The 13,617-nt window shown below is 37.9% G+C and overlaps 1 protein-coding gene across 1 annotated transcript in view; it reads right to left on the bottom strand.

Moving 5' to 3' along the window:
• The window catches only part of AGGF1 (angiogenic factor with G-patch and FHA domains 1), a 62,697-nt gene extending 49,518 nt beyond the window's left edge, over positions 1-13,179 (bottom strand). Inside the window, exons 1-4 of the mRNA XM_069096261.1 lie at positions 12,856-13,179; positions 7,800-7,902; positions 6,400-6,602; positions 5,470-5,634 (exon numbers count right to left, since the gene is read on the bottom strand). Coding sequence (XP_068952362.1) covers positions 5,470-5,634; positions 6,400-6,602; positions 7,800-7,902; positions 12,856-13,065 — 681 coding nt within the window. The 5' untranslated portion in view covers positions 13,066-13,179. The remainder of the gene's footprint in view (positions 1-5,469; positions 5,635-6,399; positions 6,603-7,799; positions 7,903-12,855) is intronic.
• Positions 13,180-13,617: the final 438 nt, after the last annotated feature.

Genomic DNA, 13,617 nt, shown 5'->3' with positions numbered 1-13,617 from the left:
TAACTAAATCTCTTTAAAATGCTCTTCAGTTTTCTCATACTGACGTTACTAAAAGTTGCAGGAAGCTCTTCTCTTCTTGATTTATACATTTTCAGGTTTCTTTTAAATAAGATTTTGGTATTCCCTAGTAGCTTTTCTACAGGTGCCTAGAGTGAATAAAAATAGCCTATGACTCAAGTCACTCCAGTTTTGCTGTCATAGTCAAACAACCTTGTCAACTCGACATTTATAAATACAAGGTTTTTTCCTTTCTACTTACAAAAATAAGTTAGAAATAATCTATAATAGAATCAGAGACTCAGAATAGTGACAGTGTAAGGCTGGTACAAATATCACCTCCATTTTAGATTAAAAAAACTGAGCCTCTCAGAAATGACATGATTTTCCCAAAGTCAATGCTAGTAAACATCAATGCTGGGGCTCAAACCCCAGCTTTCAGACTAAAGCTACCCTGCAGAGTCCTAAGCCTTTAGCTGAAGGCTATGAAAAACCGAGAAAGATCTGTAGTCAAGACTGAGGAGCTTTATTTCATTTTAAAAGGATATCTCAACATAAAATAATGTAATGGAACTAACAGCCTTATTAGAGCCTTTATTCAAGAAATAGAAAAAAGTGTCAGGAAGGCAAGGAGAGGGAAACACAAAGGAAGGCATCATATTCATAAGCATCATTTTGTGAGTATGTCAGCCAGTCATAAGCCCTCACAGGTCCTACAACAAGGTAGAAGGCATTAAGTAAGGACCCAGTGACAGGGTTTCATTCAAACACCAGACAACACCTAACCAGACAAAATCAGCCCCCAAAGGTGAGCCAAGAGATGATAAACTATTTTTGACCATTGTGTCTAAAAAAACTTAGCTACTAAGGTATAAAAGACTTGTCATCTATGTCAGCAGAAGTATCCACACAGAAATATGCATTATTGGTGTAACTCATAACTATACAATGGGATGGGCCCACTGGATCATAATGCTCAGACTTCCTTGATTACTCAGGTCAATTTTCTTTGGTGCATGGAGCAGGTTTGTTATTAGGCACCCTACCAGCACCACCTCCCTCCCTCTTTAATCAGCATGAATATCTTACATATCAGCATAGGGAAGGTTAAATTTTCAAGGTTCGCTTGGCCTCTCCTGGATCAAAATTCAGCTGAATCACACTACCCTTCAATGCACACCTAGCCCAGAAAAATTCAATTTTTATGCTCAAATCATTAGAATTTAACTACTAGCTTCCAAATGGCTAAGAGAATAAATCCAACATTTTTTTTTTTGCTTTTTTTTTTTGGAGGGCAGTTGGGGTTAAGCGACTTGCTCAAAGTCACAGGGCGTGTGTGTGTGTGTGTGTGTGTGTGTGTGTGTGTGTGTGTGTGTTAAGTGTCTGAGGCCACATTTGAACTCAGGTCCTCCTGACTCCAGGGCTGGTGCTCTATTCACTGCACCACCTAGCTGCCCTGGCCAACATTTTTTCCTCATACTTCCATACATTAAAATATTTGTATTGCATACAAAATGTGATTGATAAAGTCCAAGTGCCAGGCATCAAAACTGGGACCTGAAAATTTTACTTTATATGTGTTCAAACAGAACTTTAAACCATATTAACCTTTATTTACCTTGCTTTATAAAACTGTGAAGACATTAAAACCTATCCAGTAATCCATTTTGCTACAACTTATTTTGGAATAAAGATAAAGACTGTGAAAGACTAAAGAGAAAATATCCTACTTAGAATTCTAAGTATAAGAATTAGGGTATTTGGCTATTTTCAACATTTTTTTATGATAAAAGTTACTACTTAAAGTGAAATCCTATTTGCAACATCAGAATTAGGGAATGATGTAATTATAATAGTGTAATATAAAAAATGAAGACAGTGATATCTTTAAATACAATGTAATTGGTTTTAGTACGACACTATAGTAAATAAAAATAATGAAGGATAATATGGAATTTCAAGAGTTCTAACACAATGTTCTTCCCTAATTTTAAATGTTTTAAAGGTTATAAATTTAAGCAAATGTACAGTACTCAATGAATGAATCCTCTGGGAATGAAGCTCCTTTATAATGAAGTCAGCCGTGTTAAAAAACAAAATAAAAATCTTCATAAATCAAGTGAAGTAGTGTTGGTCTAAATTATGTGGCTCAATGGTAATGTTACAGCTAAGCTGCATCAATGTGCAGTCATAGGCAAAAATAATTTCAAGTAAAACTTCTATTTGGCCAACACCTGGCTAAGGTGGTCCTCCAGTTTCCTGCTCTCTGCATTCTGTGTCCTTTTCTTTCTTTTGTGTAAAATGTTACCTCTAATGAGTGTTCTATAGTCCTTCTCATTACCATTAAGATAGGAAAAAGATCTAATATCTTATCATTTACACCTGATGACTGCTAATATTTTGAAATTCAATTACCTCAGACGTTTACATTTCATATATATTATTTATAACTGAAATGAAAAGTTTTATGAAGCAGATAAGAGAGATGTTTTAAGGTGAAGGTTTCCCCTGAAATTACTCTACACTATCATAAGGCATATAAGGCATATTGTAATATTATCTGGAAGATAAATTAAAGAATTTTAGAGCTGGAGAGATACTTTAAAAAAATCTAATCTAACCTTTTCATTTTGCTGATAAGGAAACTGAAGCACAAAGGTGCTTTTTTTTTTTTGGAGGGTAATATAATCACAAAGCTACTTAGTAGCTAAGTAGAGTCTACATGTTTTAAGAGGTAGAAGGGGAAGAGTGTCTAGAAGGGACTATCTAAGAACTCTTTCCTAGATAGCTTCCTTGTTCTACTAGAAAATATGATCAGGGATGAGCCTGATTATAGCTGTAGAATCTAGAATCTTTCAAATACTGATAAGTTTCATCCACGGTTCCTTCATCTAGGATCCTGTAATTATATATTCACAGCTGAAAGAGACCTTTAGAAATCATAAGTCCAACACCCTCATTTTATAAATTAGGAAACTGAGGTCCAAAAAAGGTAGCTAATTTGTCCAAGGTCACAGCTAATGAGAGGAGAACCCAGGTTTTGAACTTTGCCTTAATAGACCCCCTTCTCCTTGACCTCAATGCTAATTTTTCCCTAACTCTTATGTGACTGTCCTATACTCCTAGGTGCATATTTATGTTCTATTTTATCTGTATTTTTAAATAAGAGCTATTCCCCAATTGATAATATGTCAAAGGATATTAACAGGTAGTTTTCTGAAGAAATCAAAGTTATCAATATTAAAATGTTCTATATCGCTAATATAAAATATATAAGGTTAAAATGTCATAATATAAAAAGGGTAATTTATATTTTTAAATATAAATTTATATTTAATGTCATATAAAAATACTCTGAATCTCTACTGACTAGAAATATGCAAATTAAAACAACTCTGATGTACCACCTTACACCTATCAGATTGGCTAATGTGACAAAACAGGAAAAAGACAAATGCTAGAGAGGATGTAGAAAGATAGGGACACTTATACATTGTTAGATGGAGTTGTGAACTGGTCCAACCATTGTGGAAAACAATATGCAACTATGCCTGAAGGGCTATAAAACTGAGCACATCATTTGGCCCAGAAATACCACCACTACTACCGTGTTTCCCCGATAATAAGACACTGTCTTATTAAATTTTTTTGGACAGAAAAACACCAGAGGGCTTATTTTCAGGGGAGGGCTTATTTTAATGAACATTGACAGCAATTTTAATAAACAGGTAAATGTGAACAAAAAAATGTACCTTTATTCAATAAGCAAATCACTGGGGAAGAACAGGATGACGCGCTCACTGCTGCAGCTCTGATTGGATACAGCTCGGAACGCGGAGTGCGTTTCATGGGGGGAGGTGGGGACGGTGCATACAGAGGGTACCATAATGTAGCGTGTAGCGCAGGGGATCACCTTCACTACAGTAGCAATCTCAACAGGGCTTAATTTCGGGGGAGGGCTTTTTTTAGAGGAATCTTACACAGTAAGGGGAGGGCTTATTTTCGGGATAGGTCTTATTATCGGAGAAACATGGTAGGACTGTATCCCAAAGAGATCAAAGAAGAGGGGAAAGGCCCTATACACACAAAATGCATACCTATATACACAAAAATATTTAGCAGCTCCTTTCATGGTAGCAAAGAACTGGAAATTGAGGGGATGCCCATCAACTGGGGAATGGTTGAACAAGTTGTGGTAGGTGATTATAGCACAACTATTGTCTTATAAGCAATGATGAGCAGGATAATTTCAGAAAAACATGGAAAGACTTATATGAACTGATGCAAAGTGAAATGAGCAGACCCAGACCCACGATAACATTGCACAAAGAAACAGAAATATTGTAATGACTAACTGTGAAAGACTTAGCTGGTCTGATCAATAAAATGATCCATGACAATTCTAAAGGACTCTCAATGAAAAATGTTTCCACTTGCAGATAGAAAACTGATGGGCTCTGAACAAAGACTGAAGCATATATTTTTTTCCACTTCATTTTCCTGTGGAGGAGGAACCACATGGCTCATTTGTATAACTTCACATGTGGGTTTCATGTCACTTGCCTTGTCAATACATAGGGGAAGGGTTGGAGGAAGGAAAGAATCTGGAACTCTAAATAAAAAAAGAATCTTAAAAAATAACAGCTTCCTTTCTGGAAACTATCCTTACATTTTCCTTGCTTAGCAGGTCACATTCACCAAAGGAATAAGAAAGCATGAGTTACATCACTTATCAAATCATGTGTAAAATACTAGAAAGCATGATTCAGTGAGATAGACACAACACTGAAAATCAGGAACTCAAATTATACTTCTGCCACAATGCTTCTGTTTCCTCATTTACTGAAAATGAACACTGGAAGATTGATTAATAAAATGTGTGAAATGCTTAAATGCTAATGTACATGTGCTTATAATAAATAAAATTATTATTGAGATTTTAAGAAAGAGATATTAGTGATTTCATATAGATTCATTCAAATAAAAAATAATTTATCCTGAAACTTGAATAATAGATCCTATTTGGTTATCTTCTACCTAGCACTGTTTTTTTTCTTTCCTTTCAGCCCACAATATAAAAAACCTCCAATTCCTTTGAAAATAGTATGAAGAAATGTAAATTTATGTATCCAAAACACCCAATGTTCTAGCAATGATATAATTACTAAGAGCCTCTCCAAAAAATGCGAAAATTTTTATGTTATTTATACGGGCATTAAAGTATAAAAGGCAAAAATGAAGCTGTGATAGACATAGAACAAAAACATCTACAATAAACACAATTCTATTTATTCTAGTTAATGAAAATCCTGGAAGTACCAAAACATTCCATGATCTTGAAATATACTTCAATAATTCTGAAAAGTTAAAAAAAAAGCATTTCCTTTTCTTTCTATTGTTATTAGATTTAAACATGATTATCAAGACCAATAACAGTATACAACAGCAAAGAAAAGATTCTGAGAGACTTACTGAATCATAGTAGAATCCAGTGCTGTGATCATAATATAACCCAGTACTTTCATCATAACTAAATCCAGTCTGTGATACAGCAGCTTCTGCAGCAGCTCTCAAACTTTCAGCTAATGATGAACCATCTAATTCAGCATTTTCTGCTGCTAATACACCTTCTGCTACCTAGGTAAGTGAAAAGTGGGTGAAATGAGACAAGTTTCTTGGAGAGTGTCAACAGGTAAGAATAATTAGACTGTGACCTAAGAAACAAATTAAAAACAGTATGACTCCAGAAACAGAGGAGAAAAGTTCTATTAAAGGTAACTGGAGACTTCAATGTTTAGTGATAAGGCTGGCTTTTTATTCCTTAAGGTATTCCATTAAAATTTGGCCCAGTTTTGAAGAAGGTCAAAGTTAGTATATGATGGCTACTGAATAACCAATGCTAAGCCACCACCAGTTAGTGAGGCATCTTTTCTTATTCCTTAGATCAACATCTAATTCACAGAAGCAGAATAGCAAATAATAGACCCTGAAGGGAAAAATAAATGGACTATACTGCTATCTTCAAAAATGCATTTTTTGCTTCATGCTTAAAACTTCCTTGGTTTTTAACTTTTGGAAGTTATTTCCCTTACATTACAAAAAACTACTAAAGAAATTTACATATGGAAATATTTAAAACAGATGATGCAATGCTATACATTTGGTGAATGCACATCATAAATTTTTTAGTATGACATACAGATAAAAAATACACATCTACAGAAATTCTAGTTCTAGCTGCGTATGAATTTATATTCTTTGCTTTTATGTATGATTATTTAAATTCTAATTTCATCTATTTCATAATCAATAATTCAAATATCAGTTAGAACTGAACTTACATAATGGAAAAGTCAGAAAAAAAGACACCAGGTAAGAGTCTGAATTTGGCAAGTCTATTACCTGTGAATTGGAGCTAAAATCGTCCTCTTGTTCATATTTGGCATTTTCTGTTGTATCAGCTCCAGTGTGACCCTCATTCTCTCTATGTAATGGGTCTATGGAATTATGATTAGGTTCTTCATGCTCTTGATTTTGTTCAAGTGGAAGTTCAGCCCCCTTATCTGAAGGACTGACATTCCAATAGTATGTCTGATAATAACAATCTGTAGCAAAAGTAAAGAAGTAAAGTAAATTATATCAGGCAGGTCCTAAATTAGGACTTTATATTTTCATAGTATTTTTGCAATCAATGAAGGACATTCAAAACATGTTGTTAAACTATAACCATGTTGATTCCCATCACCTATTTAATGTACTTTAAAAACTTCCACAGAATGTTCAGATAAATTTTCAATAATAAATCTCTTTTCTGGTACCTCTAGTACCTTAGCTTTAAAACTTTTAAAGGGAATTGCCAGAGAAAGATATAAAGAAAGAAATATTAAATTAAACTAAATAAATAATCCTTAGTAGCTGCTAACTCTCTCTCTCTAGATTCCTTGCTATTTCTCCTACTACATGATAATAACTGGGTAGAAAGGCATGGTCTGTCTGTTCAATATGACAGTTTTGTATGGTGTCGTAGGAACAGCACCACACTTGGAACTAGAAGAGCCATGTTTGAGCTCCAGCTTCTTTGCTTATTATTAGCTACATGACCTGGGTATACACAACCTATCTCACAGGGTTATTGGTAAGAAAACACTTGGTAAACTAAACTGTAAGGTTCTAGATAAATGTGAACTCTTTGACCTGAAGCTCATACACCTATAGTGATGAACCTACAAGTTTACCAGTTCCGGCCAAATGGCACCCACGGTTAGGGAGACAAAATAGAAAGTCTGGGGAAAAAAATCACTGTGACTCAAATCAGTTAAAAATCAGTTGGGCTCACTAACTATTATTTAGAGTTAAAGAGGCGAACATCACGGGCAGCATCCTATAAGAGGCAGTAAGCTTTGCACTGAGTAAATACTCAGTACTACTCTCACAAAGTATAGCACTAATCTCAAATCAGTCACCTCAAAGATATGTGCCTTTTTGTTACACGAAGACTCAGGTGAGAAGGCAGATGGCTCAGACTGATCATTCATTACCACTACTAAAATCATAATTCAAAATAATCCTCCTGGTGACATTCTGTCAGTACCACATTACTATATAAAGCACAGTACATGACAATCACCTCCATTCAAAGGATTATCTGATTTTTTTGTAGTCAACACACTGTATTGAACAGGACAAAACATTCTTCCAGATACTTAGCTGTTCATTTTAAATTTAAAGAAAGACAACCCTAAGCTGGGCAGATTCAAGTTAAAAGAGGCATTTCCTCATACTAAATACCTCATACTAAATACCTGAGGTTGACCAAGGAGTATAGTCTTCTGTTTGGACTTCTACATCAGACTTGTTATTTTCTTTTTTTTTCCTATAATGGATTTCATTACTAAGCTCTTCTACCTGAAAGAAAACAAAGAGTTATTAAAAAAAAAAAACACTGAACTTTTACCCAATTACATAAAACACTATTATTCTTGTAAAAAGCTGTCAAGATGGTTTTTTTTAAAGTATACAGAGAGCAGTTGGTCTCTTTTCTAAAATGTGACACTATCACAGAGTTTCTTTCATCTTTCCCATTTAATCTGAGGAACTGGATATAATCATTCTTAATATCTCCTGCATTAATTCTGACAGAAATCAGTAACTAATTGAAGGAGATGAAAGAACTCCCTAAATGGACTCTGTATCTAGTATGTCAAATGGTTTATAAATATGATGCTAATATTAAAAAGGTTAGTAGTTCTCCATAGAGAATTATAAAACTAGGAAAATATAAATTTCTATCTATATTGTAATTAAATCTGTAATATTACTCAGTGCCCTTCAACCTTGACAATATGTACTTAATTAAATGCATTAATGCAGTTTAAACGTTTTTTTGCACATATTTCTTAAAATAGTTTCATGATTAAAAATCACTGCTCTACAAGAAGGAAACTATGTTAGCTACTGAGATATAGCTTCTCCATATATGCCTATGCCATTTGAATCCTTGAAGGGACCCTAAGTGTACCACTCTGATATCCAGGGCATTTGACTGGAAGAAAACCAAAAACTGCTTTTTCATAACATAAAACAATGCTAATTCACTATAAGTCATGTTCTCTTTGCTCTGTCACTTGTCCATAGGTAGGCTATGACATATTTCCTGGATAACTCTGTGGCTATGTGCTAGATATGCAGTCCGTCTGAATTATTCATATTCACAATTTTAGCAACTAACAAGCAGAAAAACAGGGGCAGTAGAAAAAGGGTTGACACAAAAGACTAAAGTAACTTATGAGAGTATTTTATCCATTTCAATTATCCATGCCGTCTCTTTCTTCTTTCAAACTCATGATCAAGTATGTCTTAAAAATAGCAAAAACACTTGAACTTAGAACCACATACTTTAAAAATTAAAACTTCTCTCTGAATCTCAGTTTGCTCCCCTTCTTCCTATAGTTTTTGGTTTATTGAGTTGAAAAGGTCAACAATATAAACATTCTTAAGAAAACAATAACAAAGTGAAAGGGCAGTTAGGTGGCACAGGGGATAGAGTGCCAGATGTGGAATCAAAAAGACTCATCTTTCTGAATTCAAATACAGCCTCAGACACTTAGTAGTTGTGTGACCCTGGACAAGTCACTTAATCTGTGAGACTCAGTTCCTCATCTGTAAAGTGAGCTGGAGAAGGAAATGGCAAACCACTCCAGTATCTCTGCCAAGAAAGTCCCAAATAGGGTCATAAAGAGTTGGACACAACTGAAAAGACTGAACAACAGTTTAGAAGTGCACTAACAAATGGGCACAGAGATGAGAGATGTTGTATGACTATGTCTGACAAAGGCCAGTGTGGCTGGACTGTAGAGTGTGGGAGGAGAAGCAGTGTCTCCCTAAGGCTAAAAATCTAAGTTGGAACCAGGTTGTAAAGGGCTTTAAAAGCCAAATTGAGGAGTATGTTTTATCTCAGAACCAATAGGGAGCCACTAGAGTTTATCAAGCAAGGACATGACAAGGTCAGATCCTGCTTTCAGAAAATCATTTTGGTAGCAGCATGAGGATGAACTGGAGGAGGGAGAGATCTAAGGCAGGGAGACCCATTTAGAAGCTCAATACAGGTGAAAGGGATTGATTGGACATAAAAAGTCAGAGGAAATAAGGACTCTTGGATAATGATGAAATTATGAACCTGGGAGATAGGAAGCATAATGCTGCCTTTGACAGGAAAAGGGAAGTTTGGAAGAAGGGTAGGTTTGAGGGGAAAGGTAACTTCTGTTTTAGACATGATAGATGTGAGGGCTCTAGGATATCTAGTTTTTTTTTTTTTTAAGCAATCGGGGTTAAGCAACTTGCTCAAGGTTACACAGCCAGTTATTTCTGGGTGTGGTGCTAAGTATCTGAACCCAGATTTGATCCCCAGGTTATCCCGACACTGGAGCCGGTGCTCTTACTCGCTGTGCTACCTGGCCGCCCCAAGGATATCTAGTTTTAAAAGACTAATATGCAATTGATGATACTAGGCTGAAAACTCAGGAGACTGGAGAAACAGATTTTGAAGTCAACTGACAAAGGGGGTGATGAAGTGAGGGGGAGGGAAAGGGAAGGAGTGAGAGAGGGAGAAGGGGAAGAGTAGAAAAAGAGAACAGGAGAGAGGAAGGGGAAGAGAAAGAGACAGAAAGAAACAGAAACACACAATGAAAGACAGAGGAAAACACAGAAGGGCCCAGGACAAAGAGTCAGGGAAAACCAAGAGTTAAAAGAGATGTGATGAGGATGAACCAGCAAATAATATTGAGAAGAAGCAATCAGATAGGAAGAGAACCAGGAGAATGTAGTAGTATCATGAAAACCTAGAGAAGAAAGCATAGAAAAAAGAAAGCGTTCAACAGTGTCAAATGCAGTAGGCAGTTCAAGAAGACCAAGAAATGACTTTACAATTAAATGATATTGTTAACTTTCATGAAAGCAGGTTCTGTAGAGTGACTGATTTGGAAGCCAGATTGAAAAAGTTTGAGGAATGACAGAAAAAAATTAGTAAAAGATTATGAGTGTTGACAGTTTTTTCTAGGAGTTTCAGAAAGGAAGGAGTGCTATAAAACAGCTTGAATTGATGGCAAGATCTAATCAAAGGTTTGTTTTTCCCCCAATGGGTGGTAGAAGATGGGCATTTTTGCAACTCCTAGAGAAGGAACCAGCAGAAAGGAAGAAGCTGAACAAAGTGGCAAGAAGGGCCACCTCATTTTGTCAGAAACTGGGGAAAAATATCAAGTGGTTATTAGATGATGAGGAGGGAAAAAGAAGGTGCTCACAGAAGATGTGGGAAAATTGGAACACTAACGTGTTGTTGGTGGAGTTGTGAACTGATCCGACCATTCTGGAAAGCAATAAGGAACTATGCCCAAAGGGCTATAAAACTGTGCAGCATATCCTTTGACCCAGCAATACCACCATTATTAGTATTATGTATTAGTATCCCAGAGAGATCATAAAAAAAAAACAGAAAACAACCCACATGTACAAAAATATTTATAACAGTTCTTTTTGTGGTCGCAAAGATCTGGAAATCAAGAGGATGTCCATCAATTGGGGAAATGGATAAAGAAGTTGTGGTATATGAATATAATGGAATATTATTGTTCCATAAGAAATCGTGAGCAGGTGGATTTCAGAAAAATATGAACTTTTACATGAACTGATATTGAGTAAAATGAGCAGAACCAAGAGAGCACTATACACAGTAACAGCAACACTGTATGATGACCAACATTGATAGACTTAGCTCTTCTCAGCAACGTAATAATCTAAGACAATTCCAAAAGACTCAGGATGGAAAATGCTATCCACATCCATTGAAAGAACTATGGAGTCTGAAGGCAGATCAAAGCATAATGTTTTCTCTCTTTTCTTCCCCTTTCTTGTGGTTTTTCCCTTTTGTTCTGATTCTTCTTTCACAATATGGCTAATGTGGAAATGTTTTTTTAAAAAGGTGCTCATACTGAATGGTCTCATTTTTATTAGTAAAATAAGAGCTGGGATCCTCAAATGGATGGAGTTATGGTCTGCATGAGGAGATTTGGAATAGCTTCTGTAGAGAGTCAGTCAATTAACATTTATTAAATGCCTACTATGGGCCATGCTCATGCTAAATACTGGGGATGAGAAACAAGTCCCTGTCCTCATGAGCTGCCAATCTAATAGAAAAAGAATCAGACAGAAATAAAGGGATTGTTACACTATAATGTAGGTACAATTGAATTTAGATAGCATGAGTTTATAAGGAGCCAAGTCCACATGGCTAATTCTTCCAACTTTTTCAGCAGCAATTAAGTTGGTGATGGATGGTAGTCCAGGGTCAAGGTTTCACAAGGAATGAGCAGTTGGATTTGAGAATAAGGACACTGTGGCTAAGTATAGGTTACAGATTGGAAAAGAGGAAAAAGTGAAGTCAGAGGTGGGGATAATGGCCTGAGAAAGTACTGAGGGGTGGAGGGATCAGAGGTCCTGACATGAGACAAATATATGTTAAGGCAGCATAAGACAGAGGGAGAGATAGAATAACAGGTCATAGGTACAAATTCACAAACATGTAACAATTTCAGCTGATGCAAATGTTTACAGGATGTTTAAATGTCCTCAGCTCAAAAATGTTACCTTATGATTTGCTATATTAAATAATCAAATATATTCGAGGTTGGTAAAAAGTCAAACAGTAAACTTGGGGGTAGTATCTATTGCATATATTGTGTGCTTTACTTTACAAACAACTTCAATCTTATATTACCCCCAAAATGATCTAATTTAGGACTTGAAGCTACCTCAACCCTGTAGTTTTATAGATAACGAAAATGTAGCCCTGAATTTCCTATCAAAATATTTTGCCACGATTTGTCACTTTTGACTGGAGCAAAAGGAGTCGTGTGGTGTTTGGAAATTTAAGTATCCAGTAATACTAAACTGATTAGCTAGACGTAAGTAGCACTATCTCCCTAAAGTACGGTATGTGATATTTAACGACTAGCTCTGACTTAATTGAAATTGTTATTTATGTTAAAAATGGCTTGAAAGGGAGAATTGGAAGTAGTAAGATATGGAAAAGTGTCTTGAACATAAATTGCCTGCTTTGAAAAACAAAATAAACTCTGCCTCGGGTTAAACGTGAAAACTACGGCAGCGTAACTTCTCCTCATTCTAACCGGGTGGTTCTTCCTCCTTCACTCTTGTGCTATTTTTAAGACACCACACAGAGCCACAATTCTATCTCGGCACTCTCCTTCCACAAGAGCCTCGGGGACGGTGCGTGCCAAGAAAAGCTCAGGCCTGGGATCTGCACACACCAGGGCGGCCGGGGGAGGGGGCCGGGAGCCGCATTACCTGGGAGCGAAGCTCCTGGTTGCACCGCTCGGCGCCCTGGTACAGGCGCTCCGTGTGCTGCAGCACCTTCTCGATGTCACGCACTTGGCGCCGGCAGCTGCGCAGCTCCTGCTCCAGCCTCTCCACCTTGCGCCGCAGCTGCACCAGCTCGGGCTCGGGGGCCGGCGGGGACGGGGAGCGGGGAGGAGGGGAAGGGGCCGCGGTGGCCATGGAGCAGGTGCTCGGCGTCCGCCCGCGGCCTCGCCTCGAGTCCGCCGCGGCAGCGCCCCGGGAGAGGAGGCCGAGGAAGCCGCGCTCAGGAGGCAGCCCGAGGGCTCAGCGGCAGCCGGAGGGCGCGGGACGCGCGGAACCGCCTGACACCGACAAGACGGCGGCTGCCGCCGGCCATGCCTCCCCGAAACGAGCCTCTCGCCGCGCCTGCGGAAACCACGGACGAAGGGATCGAGGCCCAACGGCACGGTCCAGGCCTCGGCGCTGGGCCCGGAGCGGAGAAGCGGCGCTGGACGCTACGGTCGGGGCCGGACTCGCGGGCCAACTTCTGAACCACAACAACGAAAACTTTATTGGCAACAACTTTAATTTCTCCGGTTACCGACTGAGCGCGGGGAGGGCGGGAGACGAGGAGCGGACGCACAAGGGCCGCGCGTCACCCGGACGTGTTCCTGGAGCGGAGCCGGAAGTGACGAGAGCCTTAGTCTTGCTTGCACCCTGCCGGTTCTCCGCTCCGGGCCCAGCGCCGAGGCCTGGACCGTGCCGTTGGGC

Source organism: Petaurus breviceps, unplaced genomic scaffold (assembly GCF_028583685.1).
Source record: "Petaurus breviceps papuanus isolate PSGF00001 unplaced genomic scaffold, PetGlider_PUasm1.0 229, whole genome shotgun sequence".
Classification (NCBI taxonomy): domain Eukaryota; kingdom Metazoa; phylum Chordata; class Mammalia; order Diprotodontia; family Petauridae; genus Petaurus; species Petaurus breviceps.
This window is presented reverse-complemented; position numbering and strand designations above follow the sequence as displayed.